The sequence below is a fragment of the Anomaloglossus baeobatrachus genome, chromosome 3 (genome assembly GCF_048569485.1).
Source record: "Anomaloglossus baeobatrachus isolate aAnoBae1 chromosome 3, aAnoBae1.hap1, whole genome shotgun sequence".
NCBI lineage: Eukaryota > Metazoa > Chordata > Amphibia > Anura > Aromobatidae > Anomaloglossus > Anomaloglossus baeobatrachus.
The window spans coordinates 520,818,560-520,837,450 of record NC_134355.1 but is presented as its reverse complement, the minus strand read 5'-3'; the positions used below and the strand labels follow the sequence as shown (position 1 = coordinate 520,837,450).

At 45.7% G+C, this 18,891-nt stretch overlaps 1 protein-coding gene across 3 annotated transcripts in view; it reads left to right on the top strand.

Moving 5' to 3' along the window:
• The window catches only part of MED12L (mediator complex subunit 12L), a 1,012,447-nt gene that overhangs the window by 194,911 nt on the left and 798,645 nt on the right, over positions 1-18,891 (top strand). For all 3 annotated transcript variants that reach the window (XM_075340741.1, XM_075340740.1, XM_075340739.1), the window contains exons 13-15: positions 1,667-1,793; positions 6,838-7,046; positions 16,431-16,535. In XM_075340741.1, the coding sequence (XP_075196856.1) occupies positions 1,667-1,793; positions 6,838-7,046; positions 16,431-16,535 (441 nt within the window). The remainder of the gene's footprint in view (positions 1-1,666; positions 1,794-6,837; positions 7,047-16,430; positions 16,536-18,891) is intronic.

Below are 18,891 nucleotides of genomic sequence, written 5' to 3'. Positions count from 1 at the left end.
GGTTTTGCATTTGGAAGCTGTTGCTGTGACCAGACAACATGCGGTCTAAGGAACTCTCAATTGAGGTGAAGCAGAACATCCTGAGGCTGAAAAACAAGAAAAAATCCATCAGAGAGATAGCAGACATGCTTGGAGTAGCAAAATCAACAGTCGGGTACATTCTGAGAAAAAAGGAATTGACTGGTGAGCTTGGGAACTCAAAAAGGCCTGGGCGTCCACGGATGACAACAGTGGTGGATGATCGCCGCATACTTTCTTTGGTTTAGAAGAACCCGTTCACAACATCAACTGAAGTCCAGAACACTCTCAGTGAAGTAGGTGTATCTGTCTCTAAGTCAACAGTAAAGAGAAGACTCCATGAAAGTAAATACAAAGGGTTCACATCTAGATGCAAACCATTCATCAATTCCAAAAATAGACAGGCCAGAGTTAAATTTGCTGAAAAACACCTCATGAAGCCAGCTCAGTTCTGGAAAAGTATTCTATGGACAGATGAGACAAAGATCAACCTGTACCAGAATGATGGGAAGAAAAAAGTTTGGAGAAGAAAGGGAACAGCACATGATCCAAGGCACACCACATCCTCTGTAAAACATGGTGTAGGCAACGTGATGGCATGGGCATGCATGGCTTTCAATGGCACTGGGTCACTTGTGTTTATTGATGACATAACAGCAGACAAGAGTAGCCGGATGAATTCTGAAGTGTACCGGGATATACTTTCAGCCCAGATTCAGCCAAATGCCGCAAAGTTGATTGGACGGCGCTTCATAGTACAGATGGACAATGACCCCAAGCATACAGCCAAAGCTACCCAGGAGTTCATGAGTGCAAAAAAGTGGAACATTCTGCAATGGCCAAGTCAATCACCAGATCTTAACCCAATTGAGCATGCATTTCACTTGCTCAAAACCAGACTTAAGACGGAAAGACCCACAAACAAGCAAGACCTGAAGGCTGCGGCTGTAAAGGCCTGGCAAAGCATTAAGAAGGAGGAAACCCAGCGTTTGGTGATGTCCATGGGTTCCAGACTTAAGGCAGTGATTGCCTCCAAAGGATTCGCAACAAAATATTGAAAATAAAAATATTTTGTTTGGGTTTGGTTTATTTGTCCAATTACTTTTGACCTCCTAAAATGTGGAGTGTTTGTAAAGAAATGTGTACAATTATTACAATTTCTATCAGATATTTTTGTTCAAACCTTCAAATTAAACGTTACAATCTGCACTTGAATTCTGTTGTAGAGGTTTCATTTCAAATCCAATGTGGTGGCATGCAGAGCCCAACTCGCGAAAATTGTGTCACTGTCCAAATATTTCTGGACCTAACTGTATATGCCCAGCAGTTGTTGATAAGCAATAGGATACTTTGAATTATGAGCATTTGCTTAGCTGCTTAACATTTCTTGAAAAGGTACAATATGTGTCATGGGGGATTATGTTTGGCTTTCCTGCATTGCAATAATTCTGACCCCATGCAATAATTTACAATGTATACATATGTGTATGTCTTGCTATTGTAGATAATAATGAGGCATTTAAATACATATCACTTTGGCACCTTTTTTTAGTTATCCAGAAATGAAGGAATTGTATTTCTTTACTAGAACAGTTTTCAATTATTTACTGCAAATTATATGTTTTTTTAATTTTTTGTTATTCTACAGCGATGCAGTGAGTCGGAGGTTTTGGATGAAAAGGAATCGATCTCTTCCACTTCCCTTGCTGGATCCAGTTTGCCCATATTCCAGAGTATCCTGCTTCGATTCTTAGATTCACAAGCTCCATCTCTCAGTGAGTTTTTTTTCCTCTGTTGTACAGTTGTATACAATATATATTGGAAATATTGTATGCGAAGGAAAAAATCTTGTTTAAAAAATGTACAGTTTTATTAAGTTATATGGTTAAAGTGATTATCCTGGTATAGAAAAAAAAATAACTAATGGAAATGTTATTACTAAATATCTACTGTTGTGTGAGCAGCCTCTTGTTACCTCAGCAACATAAGTATCTCTAGTATTAGATCAGAAAGGGAAGGTGACTATCAGTTTGATCACCCTCTTCTTACCTCAGCACCTCTGGTATATCCAGTATTAGATCAGTTAGACATGGATGGACTGCAGTGTGATCAGTCTTGTCTTAACTCAGCACCTCTGGTATATCTAGTATTAGATCAGATAGACAGGGTGGACAGCAGTGTGAGCAGTCTCGTCTTACCTCACCACCTCTGGTATCAACAGCATGAGATCAGATAGACAGGGTGGACAGCAATGTGAGCAGCCTCGTCTTATCTCAGCACCTCTGGTATCTCCAGCATTAGATCAGAAAGACACAGTGGACAGCAGTGTGAGCAGCCTTGTCTTAAATCAGATAGTGGAAATACCAGAAGTGCTAAGATAAGCAAAGGCTGTTCACACTGCTGTCCATCCTGTCTAAAGGTGGCTTTACACACTGCAACATCGCAAACGACATCGCTGTAACGTCACCGGTTTTGTGACGTTACAGCGACCTCCCCAGCGACATTGCAGTGTGTGAAACCTATCAGCGACCTGGCCCCTGCTGTGAAGTTGTGATCGCTACAAATCGTTCAGGACCATTCCTAGGTCCTTTGTTTCCCGCTGTGCAGCAAAGTCTCAGTGTGTAAAGGGGACTTAAAACACTGGAAATGAGTGATGTGTCACAATATCTGTCAATCACTATTCTCTGTCAGTCGGTGTCTCCCTCTCGGTCTCTATTCTCTCTCTGTCGGTCCGTCACTATCTCTGTCCCTCTCTCACAGTCTGTCGGTCATTTTCCCCTCCTCTCACATACTCACCGTTCCCCCGATCCCCAGCGCGGCGCTGCACGGCATTCACACTGCTGCGGCGGCTTTTACTATTTTGAAAAAGCCGGCCGCTCATTAAACAATTTCGTATTCCCTACTTTCCCCACCCACAGGCGCCTATGATTGGTTACAGTGAGACACGCCCCCCACGCTGAGTGAGAGGTGTCACACTGCACCCAATCACAGCAGCCGGTGGGCGGGTCTATACTGTGCAGTGAAATAAATAATTAAATAATTAAAAAAAACGGCGTGCGGCCCCCCCAATTTTAATACCAGCCAGATAAAGCCATACGGCTGAAGGCTGGTATTCTCAGGATGGGGAGCTCCACGTTATGGGGAGCCCCCCAGTCTAACAATATCAGTCAGCAGCCGCCCAGAATGGCCGCATCCATTAGATGCGGCTGTTCTGGGACAGTACCCGGCTCTTCCCGATTTGCCCTGGTGCGTTGGCAAATCGGGGTAATAAGGAGTTATTGGCAGCCCAGAGCTGCCAATAAGTCCTAGATTAATCATGTCAAGCGTCTCCCGGAGAAACCTTCCATGATTAATCTGTAAATTACAGTAAATAAACACACACAACTGAAAAAATCATTTATTAGAAATAAAAAACACAAACACATTCCCTCATCACCAATTTAATCAGCCCCAAAAAGCCCTCCTTGTCCGGCGTAATCCACGGACCTCCAGCATCGCTTCCAGCTGTGCTGCATGCAGGTGACAGGAGCAGGAGAATACACCGCCGCTCCGGTCACCTCCACGCAGCTAATGAAGACAGCCGCGCGATCAGCTGAGCTGTCCCTGAGGTTACCCGCTGTCACTGGATCCAGCGGTGGATGCAGCGGTGGCCGCGGGTAACCTCAGTGACAGCTCAGCTGATCGCGCTACTCACCTCAGTTGCTGTCTGGAGCTGACCGGAGCGGCGGTGAGTAGCGCGATCAGCTGAGCTGTCACTGAGGTTACCCGCGGCCACCGCTGCATCCACCGCTGGATCCAGTGACAGCTGGTAACCTCAGGGACAGCTCAGCTGATCGCGCGGCTGTCTTCATTAGCTGCGTGGAGGTGACCGGAGCGGCGGTGTATTCTCCTGCTCCTGTCACCTGCATGCAGCACAGCTGGAAGCGACGCTGGAGGTCCGTGGATTACGCCGGACAAGGAGGGATTTTTGGGGCTGATTAAATTGGTGATGAGGGAATGTGTTTGTGTTTTTTATTTCTAATAAATGATTTTTTTCAGTTGTGTGTGTTTATTTACTGTAATTTACAGATTAATCATGGAAGGTTTCTCCGGGAGACGCCTGACATGATTAATCTAGGACTTATTGGCAGCTATGGGCTGCCAATAACTCCTTATTACCCCGATTTGCCAACGCACCAGGGCAAATCGGGAAGAGCCGGGTACTGTCCCAGAACAGCCGCATCTAATGGATGCGGCCATTCTGGGCGGCTGATGACTGATATTGTTAGGCTGGGGGGCTCCCCATAACGTGGAGCTCCCCATCCTGAGAATACCAGCCTTCAGCCGTATGGCTTTATCTGGCTGGTATTAAAATTGGGGGGACCGCACGGCGTTTTTTTTAATTATTTAATTATTTATTTCACTGCACAGTATAGACACGCCCACCGGCTGCTGTGATTGAGTGCAATGAGACACCTGTCACTCAGCGTGGGGGCGTGTCTCACTGCAACCAATCACATTTGCCGGTGGGCGGGGAAAGCAGGGAATACGAGATTGTTTAATGAGCGTCCGGCTTTTTCAAAAAAGGAAAAGCCGCCGGAGCAATGTGAACGCCGTTCAGCGCCGGTGATCGGGGATCAGTGAGTATGAGAGAGGGGGGGAAATCACCAGCAAATGAGGTGAGTAATGCGATCAGCTGCTGTCACTGAGGTTACCCGGTGGCCGCCACTGGATCCAGCGGTGGCCGCGATTAACCTCAGTGACAGCTCAGCTGATCGCGCTACTCACCTCATTGTGGAGCTGACAGGAGCGGCGGTGAGTAGCGCGATCAGCTGGACTGTCACTGAGGTTACCCGCGGCCCCCGCTGCATCCACCGCTGGATCCAGGTAACCTCAGTGACAGCTCAGCCGATCACAAGGCTGTCTTCATTAGCTGCGTGGAGGTGACCGGAGCGGCGGTGTCTTCTGCTGCTCCTGTCACCTGCATGCAGCAGAGCTGGATGCCACGCTGGAGGACCGTGGATTACGCCGGACATGGAGGGCTTTGTTGTGGGTAATAAATTGGTAATGAGGGAATTTGTTAGTGTTTTTTATTTCTTATAAAGGATTTTTCGGGTGTGTGTGTTTATTTACTGTAATTTACAGATTAATCATGGAAGGAATCTCGGGGAGACGCCTGACATGATTAATCTAGGACTTATTGGCAGCTATGTGCTGCCAATAACTCCTTATTACCCCGATTTGCCAACGCACCAGGGCAAATCGGGAAGAGCCGGGTACAGTCCCAGAACTGTCGCATATAATGAATGCGGCAATTCTGGGCGGCTGCTGACTGATATTGTTAGGCTGGGGGGCTCCCCATAACGTGGGGCTCCCCATCCTGAGAATACCAGCCTGCAGCTGTATGGCTTTATCTGGCTGGTATTAAAATAGGGGGGGGACCGCAGGCCGGATTTTTAAATTATTTATTTATTTACACGGCACACAGACAGAGCCGCGCGGCATTAAATGAAGTCGGGTGAAGTTCACCTGCTTTTTTGACACGTCCCCAACGACCAGCTAGTCGCTCTGCAGGTCCGGATCGCTGTTAGGTCGTTGGCCAGGTCTGCCTGTTTGACAGCTCACCAGAGACTTTGTAGCGATCCCGGCTAGGTGGAGATCGCAGGTTGGATCGCTAGAAAGTCTCAGTGTGTAAACCCAGCTTTAGAGCACAACTTCCTAACAATGAGGAAGTAGTGTTTCCTACTGGTCATGCTTACAGGCACCTGAGCTATTAATATTCTAGGACATATTTCTGACAGTGCAATAATACAGCATCCACTTTAACTACTTTAGGACCCGGACATTTTTCCTTTTTGCATTTTCGTTTTTTCATCCCCTCATTACTAGAGCCATAACTTTTTAGTTTTCCATCAATATAGCTGTGAGGGCTTGTTTTTTGCGGGATGAGTTATGATACTTTTGAATGACACCTTTGATTTTTATCATATGATGTAATGCTAAGCCGGAATAAAATTCCAATTGTGGCAAAATAGCAAAATAAATTAAATTTTTCAATTGTTTTGGGGAGTTTTATTTACAGCATTCATTTTACCATAAAACTAACCTGGCCGAATGTTTCTTCAGGTCAGTACCATTATGTAGATAACAAACCTAGTTTTTATTTTTTTTAAGGGGTGCAAAACATTCAGAAATTTTAAAGAAAAAAATCTTGCTTGTGCTGTGACTTTCCGAGAGCTTTAACCTTTTCAATTATTGGGATATGGAGCTGTTTGAGGGTTTGATTTGTGCTCCCCCAGCTGATGTTTTTATTGAAAATATTTTCGGGTGTATACGATGATTTGATCGCCTGTTATTAATTTTTTTTTTCTGTTGTTGTTTTGTTCTGTTCTACATTTTACTGTATTTAGTTGTTCCCTGGCGGTTATGATAACACATTGGTGGCTCGTGATTGCATCGCACATGTGCATGCGCCGATGAATGGTCAGAAAAGCTCACCCTTTGCCAGCACAATAAATTAAAGGCATAGCATGGTATAGGCTATTAATTGGCTATAGTGATTGCTTCCCTATCCAAAATTAGTGTGATTTGATAATTAAATGTAATTAAGAATTTATGTATAGATATACCATATCTCCTTTTACAGGATTAAACTGGGAAAATAAACTGCAACATTATCCAGGGGTTAAAATGGAACTTGTCTATGTTTTCCCTCTAACTATAAAGCTACTTATATATTATATTACCATTTATACATTTTTCATAATATGATTTATATAGTAATTTCCTTGATTTTCCTTTCATATTTGGCATACTGAACTATAATACATTTTTTTATAGATGACCCGAATGATGAACATGAAAAAACAGAGTTTATAAATTTGGTTTTACTTTTCTGCGAGTTCATCCGCCATGATATATTTTCTCATGATGCTTATATGTGTACACTGATATCACGTGGGGATTTGTCAGCCAGTAACCAATCTCATTCTCCAAATTTGGAACATTTAGACGACCATTACTCAAAAGATCCCAGTGTCAAACTTGAGGTAAGTGCAATTAAATGATCTAATCTGTTTTTCATATAAGCAGTCAATCAGGATGGTTAGAAGATATACTGTACATTACTCATGAAAAGTTAAGGATATTTGGCTTTAGGGTGAAATTTTATGATGATCCTAAAATTCACTCTAACCTTTTCAGATGAACTTAATGTGACGTTCGCTAAACATTACAATGGACATGTCCAATGTTTCAGTACTTTTTGCACAATTTTCTGTTCGCTAACAAGGAGCTTAATGGAAAAATTTACAACAGATGTTTGATCTATGAATCATCCAATAAATTTCGGGGTTCAGTTAGGATGGCTATTTAAACAGTTCTTCTCATCATGCTGATCACATTTTGAAATCATGACACCAAGACCACACCTAACAATTGATCAATAGTAGCCCGCCATTGCAAGATTTCAAGAAAGATGTTCTCAGACGGAGGTGGCCTTGTATCACAGAGTGTTATCAGCAGGTTGTAACAAAGATACAGAGAGACTGGAAGAGTCACAGAAAGGCATATAAGTGGATGTCCTTTGGCCACATCCTACACTGATGACTAATTTATTGTGAATAATTCGCTTTGGAACCGTAAATGAATGCCACACAACTGCAGGTACATTTAAGGTAGGCGAGAGACACTCAAGTGTCACATCACAATATTTGAAACCATTTGCATCCCCCGTGGTCTGCTTGTTAGATGACTGCAAGTGTATCTGACCACACCACCAGGCACATGCATCTTCGTCTGTCCGGACGAGAGACTAGAGAGACTCACTGCTGTTCACTGACGAAAGTCGGTTCACGCTAAGCAGAAATTATTGCTACCAATGATGTTGGAGACAGCAAAGGGAATGCAATGCATCAGGAAATGTTGTCACCAGATGAGCCTTTGGTGGTGGTGATGTTTCAGTGTGGGCAGGTGTGTCTATTCAATACAGAACTGCCCTACACTTTTTGAATGGTACAGTAAAAAGCTCCTACTACTTGAATAACATAATTAATACAGTCACTGCATGAACAACACAGCCCTAGTTTCAACTTCATGGATGACAATGCTGCAGCTGATTAAGGTAGCATCATTAGAGCATGGCTGCTGGAAACTGGGGTACCTCAAATGGGGTGGCCTGCACTTTCTCCAGACCTGAATCCCATAGAAAACCTACAGTATGGGATCAGCTGAGTCACCATGTAGAGTCTCATAACTCTGTATCCAAGACCCTCAATAACGTGAGGGACTCCATTAAAGAAGAGTGGTATGCCATACCCCCACAGACAATAGCGTCACTTGTGAACAACATGAGACGCCGGTTGTCAAGTGAATATTGATGCTCATGGCCACATGACAAGTTATTGTGACATTGACATTTTGAGGGGGAGGGGCTATAGCCACCACTGTTGTTGGCTTTTGATTTAGATGAGGAAATCACCATTGCTTTCTTCTACTTAAATGCTCTACTTTCATGATAAAGTATAACTGTAGCGTGAACTTTTTATGTTTTACATAAATGTCACCTGAAAGCCAAATATCCCTATTTATTGGTGAGTAGTGTATGCTGCTTTCTTAATTGAGATTACTGACAGGATGAGAGTATAATCTGTATTAAAACAAGGAGAAGGGCAATCCCTAGCTCATTACAATCACCTTCAGCTGTGCATTCAAAATATGAAAATCTATAGTTACCTAGTCTACGCCTGACTTAATGTGGCTGCACATCTTACACAGTTGTTGAACTAAAGAGTTATTTATCCTGCCCCCCCCGCCCCCCCCCCACCCTCCCCCCCACCCTCCCCCCCCCCCCGCATACCTACACATGCTCAGCTTGGATAGATGGCTTGTTTATCTCCATTGAGAAAAAAAGTTTAGGGATGTTGAAAACCAATATACACATTAGATGGTCAGCCAGGTTCACTCAAACTGTTAATCTAGTGTGTATAGGCATATTAGTCTCTCTCTAACGCACAAGTGGCTGTATGAGGAAAGTGGTGTACAACAAAATAATCATGTATATTAGTGTTCCCTAAATCCAGTCCTCAAGGGCCACCAACAGTGCATGTTTTCAGAATTTCCTTAGTATTCCTCAGGTTTTAATTTAATCACCTCTACAAGGGATGATTCCACAACCTGAGCAATACTAAGGAAATGCTGAAAACATGCACTGTTGGTGACTCTTGAGGACTGGATTTGGGGAACATTGATGTGTATAAATACAAAGTGCCCAATCCTTACATCCTGCGTCATCATCATCTCACCAGCGAGTGAGTCAGGAGGTCTGTTTTGCATGGCGGGATAGGCAATATTAGTCAACTTTTCTGTAATGTCTATGGGACCTTTACACATAGTAGATGTGTCTATAGTACAAGCATTAGTACTTGAAATTTGAAAGAGGGGGTGCGAGCTGCTATGGACGTATTGCAGGAGTCAGTGACAATAAACAAATATAGTGAGAAAAACTGTTTGGACCTGAAAAGTCACAATGGTAAAATAAAGGTTAATTTTACTTTGTGTTGCCTCACTCTCCATGTTTCATTATTGAATATGTCTGCCTCGTAATCACTATGTCTTATATTTCATCTGCTTTGGGACAAACGCCTGCCATACACATTAGATGTGTTACGGGGGGCTGTCTGATAACCTAAAGGAGTATCAGACAGTCAGGGTCCACCGTGCAAAGACTCTGCTGCAGACTATGGCAGAGTGCAATACCTCTGTTAACTCACAGAAGGATATAATAAGTAACTAAAGCAATTCCTCCCTTACTTGGAGGGTGTGTGGAATGATCTCTGTTAATAATCACAGAGACAAAGGCAATGTGTGCGAAATGGCACCTACCTAGGTCCGCTCTTCTAGTGGTGCAAAAGAGACGAACAGCAGCGTAAGCCGCACAAAGCTCCTACCTGCGTTCGCTCCACTAGTGTGCGAGGACACGAACCACTAGATATGGCACCTGCCTAGGTCCGCTCTTCTAGTGGTGCAAAAGAGACGAACAGCAGCGTAAGCCGCACAAAGCTCCTACCTCTGTTCGCTCCCCTAGTGTGCGAGGATACGAACAACTGCTAGACGCAGTATAAGGAACGTTACCCTAGCGGCAACGTCCACCTACGAGTCGAACCACAAGGCCCAGCCAGACCATGTGCCTCAGGCACCTGCCTATGTCCGCTCCCCTAAGAGGTAAGGATACGGACAGCAGCCGAAGCTGTAAGGTATAAGAACGCTACCCTGCCGGTAGCGCTCACCTAGCATAGACAGAGGAATGCCTAGAGGAACGCGCACAGAGCGTCTACTCTTATGCATGAACCAAGAGGACTGAGCGCCATGCGGCGTGTGTCAGGGTCTTATATAGACTCTGTGCCTCATCCAAGATGGAGGACACCAGAGCCAATCCGCTGCCAGAACGACAGGAGTGACGTCATGCTGGCCTATCACCGAGCAAGGCATCACAAGCACATGACCAGCGACCAATCGGCATAGAAGGTGTCAGAGACATGTGACCTCGTGTCAGCGATGATGTCACCCGCACATGTGCAATGGCTCCAAGATAGGACTTAGTCTCCGGCGCTCGCACATGTGCAGTAGCAAGAAATCTGGACTAAGTCTCCAGCGCTCGCACATGTGCAGTACCAAGAAATCTGGACTTAGTCTCCAGCGCTCGCACATGTGCAGTAGTAAGAAATCTGGACTTAGTCTCCAGTGCTCGCAGCAACCGTAACAGTACCTCCCCCTCAAGGGCCCCCCTCCCGGCGACGCAGGTAATCGGCAACTAAGTCGGGAGCATGGACAGCCTCCTCAGGCTCCCAAGAGCGATGTTCCGGGCCGTAACCCTCCCAATCTATCAAGAAGAACCTGCGCCCTCTAACCATCTTAGAACCAACTATGGCTCGTACCTCATAGCTAGAGCGAGAGGAATCAGAGGCAGGAGAGTGCACTTCACGAGCGTGAGGTAAAATAGCCGGCTTTAGCAGTGAGACATGGAATTTGTCATGAATCTTAAGATGGACGGGTAACTTCAATTGGTAGACTACAGGATTTACCTGTCGAAGAACCTCATAAGGACCCAGGAAGCGAGGAGCAAATTTGACAGAGCTCACTCTAAGTCTCACGTGTTTTGCAGAGAGCCACACAAAGTCCCCTGGAGAAAAGACAGGAGCCGGGCGACGAAACCGATCGGACACCGTCTTCATACGGTCCTTAGCTGCTTGGATCGACTCTTGAGTCCGATCCCAAACCTCTCTGGCATTAGTTGCCCAGTCGGCCACAAGAGGAGGAGGTGCAGCAGCGGGAAATGGTATCGGTACCCTAGGGTGTTGCCCATTATTGAGTACGAACGGTGTCTGCCCAGTGGCCTCAGCCAGCGAATTGTTAAGGGCAAATTCTGCCCAGGGTAGGAGGGAGGACCAGTTATCGTGGTTCTCAGCAACAAAGTGTCGAAGGTATATAATCATAGATTGATTGGTACGCTCAACCAAACCATTGGTCTCCGGATGGTATGCCGAAGAGAGATTTAACTCAATTTGCAGAAGGCTACAAAGATCTCGCCAGAAACGGGAAGTAAATTGCGGGCCTCTATCACAAATGATACGATCTGGCATCCCGTGAAGCCTAAAGACATGCTTGAGGAATAGTTTGGCTAGTACCCTGGAAGATGGGATTCTCGATAACGGTACGAGATGAACCATCCGGGAGAAATGGTCCGTAATGACCCACACAAATCTATGTCCCTGTGAACATGGAAGATCACCCACAAAGTCCATGCCTACCACCTCCCATGGTCTATCTGGCACTGGTAAAGGATGCAAGAGTCCAGCCGGTCTCTGCCGTAATGGACGGTTGCGAGCACACGAGTAGCAGGAACCGACATATCTCTTGACGTGGCTGGCTAAGTGTGGCCACCAATACCACCTCTCCAGTAACTCTCGTGTCCGCCTAATACCAAAATGCCCACCCACCTTTGAGGTGTGGGCCCATGACAGTATATCATTCTGTCGATCAGGCGGAACAAAGGTCTTGCCCGGTGGGATTTGGTCTAACGTCACAGGGGAGAGCGTATGAAAAACCCTGGAGGGAAGGATAAGACGAGGTTCGTCAATCTCCTCCTGGGTAGAAAGCATAGAGCGAGACAGGGCGTCTGCCTTGTTATTCTTACTCCCAGACAGATAGTTGATGGAGAAGTGAAAGCGGGAGAAAAACAAGGACCAGCGGGCTTGGCGAGGATTCAGACGCTGAGCGGTTTGTAAGTACGTCAGATTCTTATGGTCTGTATAGACCTGGAAAGGATTTTTCGCTCCTTCCAGCAAGTGACGCCACTCCTCCAAGGCTAATCTCAAGGCGAGCAGTTCCCTATCCCCAATGGTATAGTTTCTCTCTGCTGGTGAAAAGGTTTTCGCAAAGAAGAAACATGGCCTTTTTCTACCTGCACCGTTCTTTTGATACAAGACCGCACCAGCACCCACTGAAGAGGCATCAACCTCTAAGAGGAAGGGCTTACTCTCATCGGGTCTTTGAAGAACGGGAGCAGTTGAAAAGTGTCTTTTTACTGCCTCAAAAGCCTGAGATGTCTCAGTAGACCAGGCTTTGGGATTAGCACCTTTTTTAGTCAAGGCCACCAAAGGGGCCACCAAAGTAGAAAAATGGGGTATGAACTGCCTGTAATAATTTATGAATCCTAAGAAGCGTTGCACCGCCTTCAAGGAATGAGGTTCGGACCATTGCAGGACAGCAGAGAGCTTCGCAGGATCCATAGCCAGGCCCTCTTGTGAGATAATGTAACCCAAAAAAGGCAATGAGGACTGCTCGAATACACATTTCTCGAGTTTAGCAAACAATGAGTGCTCCCTTAAACGGGAAAGGACACGAACGACATCCTGACGATGAGTCTCCAGATCAGGAGAAAAAAATCAGGATGTCGTCCAGATACACCACTACTGAGGATAACAGTAAATCCCTGAACACATCGTTTACGAAGTCCTGAAATACTGCGGGTGCATTACATAACCCAAAAGGCATGACAAGGTATTCATAGTGACCGTCTCGGGTGTTAAAAGCGGTCTTCCATTCGTCGCCCTTTCGAATTCGTACCAAGTTATACGCACCCCGCAGATCCAACTTTGTAAAAACTTGAGCTCCTCTCAATCTGTCAAAGAGCTCCGAAATTAAAGGTAATGGGTATTTGTTCTTTATTGTGATTGCGTTGAGACCCCTGTAATCTATGCAGGGACGCAAATCACCCTCTTTCTTCCGAACAAAGAAAAACCCAGCTCCCGCGGGAGAGACAGACTTACGAATGAACCCCTTCTCTAAACTCTCTCTTATATAGGTCGACATGGCCTCCGACTCAGGTATCGACAGGGGGTAAACCCTGCCTTTAGGTGGAACCGAACCTGGGATAAGGTCTATGGCACAGTCATACGGCCTATGGGGTGGAAGAACCTCAGCACCCTGTTTGGAGAACACGTCAGCGAAATCCAGATAGGGTGTAGGTATGGGAGATAGATCAGTAGATGCAACCGCAATGACCTTAGGTGGTAAGGGAAGACATCGGGACTGACATTTCGAGCCCCAACTAATAATGCTGTCAGACTCCCAGTCAATGTGAGGAGCATGAGTCCGAAGCCATGGGAGACCCAGAAGGATGTCGTCTATACCCTCAGGCAAAACAAGAAAAGAAATCTCCTCTATGTGACCCTGAGACAGGGAAAGGCGCAAGGGAACTGTCCTCAATGTAATGGAGTCAGACAACATAGTTCCATTAACAACACGGACAGGAATAGGCGCCTCTAACATGATAGAGGGAATATTGTGTCCCTTTACAAATCCTGAGGACACAAAAGTCCCGTCAGCTCCGGAATCCACAAAAGCCATAATAGGCCATGTATTCTCAGATAACGAGAGCTGACCTGGGATACAACACTTAGAGGGTGCAGAAGACGTCTCTAGTAACCCCCCTCTAATGGTTACTAGGCCAGGGAGTTTCCCTGACGACTAGGACACTTGTTGGCATAGTGCCCAGCCTGACGACATACGTAACATATAGGAGGACCAGACTTGCGTAGTCTGGAAGACGTATGACCTAACTCCATAGGAGTGGGAGATGTTTCAGATGCTGAGGAAGATGGTAGTGGACCCTCAACAACTGGAATAGCCCGATGCTTAGGGCGTGAGGAAGAGACCTCGAGTCTACGTTCCTTATGGCGTACATCGATCCTCGTTGCTACTGTGATCAAGTCCTCCAGAGAAGCAGGGACCTCACGAGTAGCAAGAGCATCCTTGACATAGCCTGCCAACCCTCTCCAGAAGATAGGAATCAACACCTTCTCTGGCCAATCTAGTTCTGCCACCAGAGTTCTAAAAGCAATGGCATAAGAACTAGTGGATAACGAACCCTGAGATAGATCTAACAGTCTCAGGGCCGCATCATGGGTAACCTGCGGACCCATGAATACCGCCTTAAGAGCATCAAGAAAGTCTTGATGTCTCAGAGTAACCACATCAGAGCGCTCCCATAGGGGAGTCGCCCATTCTAAGGCTTTGTCCTGAAGTAAGGAGATGATAAAGCCTACTCTGGACCTCTCCGTAGAGAAGCGAGAAGAGTTGACCTCTAGGTGTATCTGACACTGACTAATGAAACCACGACATGATCTGGCATCGCCAGAATATCTGTTTGGCAGAGCAAGTCGAGGATCATGTGCAGATGTCACCATGGTCTGAGGTTTATCCTCTATACTCTTGAGCCGTGACTCAAGTACTTGTATGTAACGGTGTAACTGCTGATATTCTGCCATAACTGCCAGACCCTTGGCTCAGTCCTAATGTTACGGGGGGCTGTCTGATAACCTAAAGGAGTATCAGACAGTCAGGGTCCACCGTGCAAAGACTCTGCTGCAGACTATGGCAGAGTGCAATACCTCTGTTAACTCACAGAAGGATATAATAAGTAAGTAAAGCAATTCCTCCCTTACTTGGAGGGTGTGTGGAATGATCTCTGTTAATAATCACAGAGACAAAGGCAATGTGTGCGAAATGGCACCTACCTAGGTCCGCTCTTCTAGTGGTGCAAAAGAGACGAACAGCAGCGTAAGCCGCACAAAGCTCCTACCTGCGTTCGCTCCACTAGTGTGCGAGGACACGAACCACTAGATATGGCACCAGCCTAGGTCCGCTCTTCTAGTGGTGCAAAAGAGACGAACAGCAGCGTAAGCCGCACAAAGCTCCTACCTCTGTTCGCTCCCCTAGTGTGCGAGGATACGAACAACTGCTAGACGCAGTATAAGGAACGTTACCCTAGCGGCAACGTCCACCTACGAGTCGAACCACAAGGCCCAGCCAGACCATGTGCCTCAGGCACCTGCCTATGTCCACTCCCCTAAGAGGTAAGGATACGGACAGCAGCCGAAGCTGTAAGGTATAAGAACGCTACCCTGCCGGTAGCGCTCACCTAGCATAGACAGAGGAATGCCTAGAGGAACGCGCACAGAGCGTCTACTCTTATGCATGAACCAAGAGGACTGAGCGCCATGCGGCGTGTGTCAGGGTCTTATATAGACTCTGTGCCTCATCCAAGATGGAGGACACCAGAGCCAATCCGCTGCCAGAACGACAGGAGTGACGTCATGCTGGCCTATCACCGAGCAAGGCATCACAAGCACATGACCAGCGACCAATCGGCATAGAAGGTGTCAGAGACATGTGACCTCGTGTCAGCGATGATGTCACCCGCACATGTGCAATGGCTCCAAGATAGGACTTAGTCTCCGGCGCTCGCACATGTGCAGTAGCAAGAAATCTGGACTTAGTCTCCAGCGCTCGCACATGTGCAGTACCAAGAAATCTGGACTTAGTCTCCAGCGCTCGCACATGTGCAGTAGTAAGAAATCTGGACTTAGTCTCCAGTGCTCGCAGCAACCGTAACAAGATGGCTGTTAGCTGAATGATAGTTCAGTTTATTATTGGGTCAATAGCCATCTTGGCAGGTTCTCCCAGACACAGTCTTGTCTCTGGGACAAGAAGAGGATCGTCAGTCGGAAATTAGACATTATAGATCCTTATATTCATCGAGAATCAATTGTTTGGTGCACCCTACATATTAGACTGTTAGCTAATATCGCCAAGTTTGGCCAACGTTAGTCTAATGTGTAAAAGGAGGCTTTAATTTGTCTAATAATCCACTATTCAGTTCTACTAATCTGAAATAATCTTGTTCCTGGGAAATATGTTTATAGGGCAAATCAAGTCAAAGTGACATCTTTCAGCCTATTTTGCTGAATGTAAAGCTAGCGGAGTCACACCGTATAGATGTTTGATGTTTTTCGCAGCCCAATAGAACTGATATTTGTCTCGTTATTTTGTAGCATAGTTTATCTGTGGTTTTATCCTGACTTTATCCCTAGGAACAAGGCTTGGGAGACCAAATGGAGACTGACTCAGGAACAGCCCACCTCTTTGAGGACATTGAGAAAAATGACTTCAGAACAGACTTTAGCTCTGAATTTCCAGTATGTTTATTTTTAAGATCTCAAATGTTAGTTTTATCTATCCAAACATTATTGTGTGCACGATGTGTTATATAAGGGTATGACTGCAGAGTCGCTTTTAACTTACTGTCTGTAAATTTCTCACAACAGAGCTAATACGAGGAGAGCTCAAAATGGTTCACAGACTGAAAACTCCTCAATTTATAAAATAAACATTTTATTAACAGAAGCAATTAAAAAACACTTCCACGTTGTCTATAAATAGCCATATAATGCCATACAACAATACAAAACATATATCCCCCTTATTATTGAAATTCTATGTGTTTCCCCTATTTAGGAGCAAGAACAATTGTCAGTAAGGCATAGTATGGAAGTATATCTCTGAACAGTCCAGTAGTCAAGGGTCCTACAGTCAAGATCCCTAAAGGCAACACTTTACCCTTAAGTTAGATGGTTTCTGCATTGAGATATAATTTTGTATATACTACCACTTCCTATATTAGTGAAAAGGTGGTCAACCCTCTACCCCTAATCGACCCGACGCGTTTCTCCTTCCAACAGAAGGTTCCTCAGGGGTCATCAAAAAATGGTATAGAGAAATAATACAAATACTTTATACATTATCCTCCAATCATAAAGTGGGTACAGCCATAGTTTTTGTAATCTCCCAGAAAAAAGTACATCCTACAGATAATATTCAGATTATACGCTGAATGTACATTGACTATTATAATCTCCTCCGGTTATATAGTATACTTAGACTCCAAAACTGCCAGGCAATGCAGAGTTTTGTAAAATTATTAATGTAGATACTACAAGGTGTAAATTTTTTTCAGATTTTGTCATTTCATTTGGGACAAAGCTGTAGGTTCTGGGTGAATGATGGTGTCACCTATTAATGACATGTCCATTCATAATTCCCCTTCAAAAAGCATTTTTCCTTTCTCTGACAATGCAAATGGATAGACTAAGATCCCTCCAGGATACAATTGATATGTCCAGTCCAAAGAGTCTTAAGGCCCCGTCACACTAAGCAACATCGCTAGCAACATCGCTGGTAACGAACAACTTTTGTGACGTTGCTAGCGATGTTGCTGTGTGTGACATCCAGCAACAACCTGGCCCCTGCTGTGAGGTCGTTGGTTGTTGCTGAATGTCCTGGGCCATTTTTTAGTTGTTGCTGTCCTGCTGTGAAGCACAGATCGCTGTGTGTGACAGCGAGACAGCAACAACTAATGTGCAGTGAGCAGGGAGCCAGCTTCTGCTGAGGCTGGTAACTAATGTAAACATCGGGTAACCAAGAAGCCCTGTCCTTGGTTACCCGATATTTACCTTTGATACCAGCCTCCTCCGCTCTCACTGCCTGTGCTGCCGGCTCCTGTTCTGTGCACATGTAGCTGCAGCACACATCAGGCAATTAACCCGATGTGTGCTGTAACTAGGAGAGCAAGGAGCCAGCGCTAAGCAATGTGCGCTGCTCCCTGCTCTCTGCACATGTAGCTGCAGCACACATCAGGCAATTAACCCGATGTGTGCTGTAACTAGGAGAGCAGGGAGCCAGCGCTCAGTGTGCGCTGCTCCCTGCTCTGTGCACATTTAGCTGCAGCACACATCAGGCAATTAACCCGATGTGTGCTGTAACTAGGAGAGCAAGGAGCCAGCGCTCAGTGTGCGCTGCTCCCTGCTCTGTGCACATTTAGCTGCAGCACACATCGGGTTAATTAACCTGATGTGTGCTGTAACTAGGAGACTGGGGGCTGGTCACTGGTTGCTGGTGAGCTCACCAGCAACTCGTGTAGCCACGCTCCAGCGATCCCTGCCAGGTCAGGTTGCTGGTGGGATCGCTGGAGCGTCGCAGTGTGACAGCTCACCAGCAACCTCCTAGCAACTTACCAGCGATCCCTATCGTTGTTGGGATCGCTGGTAAGTTGCTTAGTGTGACTGGACCTTTAAAACTCTGCATAATACACCAGCCTGTAGTTGGGGCTCCCTATGATGTTCAGAGCATTTCCAGTCTCTGCAAAACCCACGTGGAGACAGCGTTCACTTCCTACTTCCTCAGGTTACAAATCATATGCTGAGAAAGGGCCAATCAAAACTGCTTGTTTTGATTGGCCCTTTCTCAGCATATGATTTGTAACCTGAGGAAGTAGGAAGTGAACGCTGTCTCCACGTGGGTTTTGCAGAGACTGGAAATGCTCTGAACATCATAGGGAGCCCCAACTACAGGCTGGTGTATTATGCAGAGTTTTAAGACTCTTTGGACTGGACATATCAATTGTATCCTGGAGGGATCTTAGTCTATCCATTTGCATTTTCAGAGAAAGGAAAAATGCTTTTTGAAGGGGAATTATGAATGGACATGTCATTAATA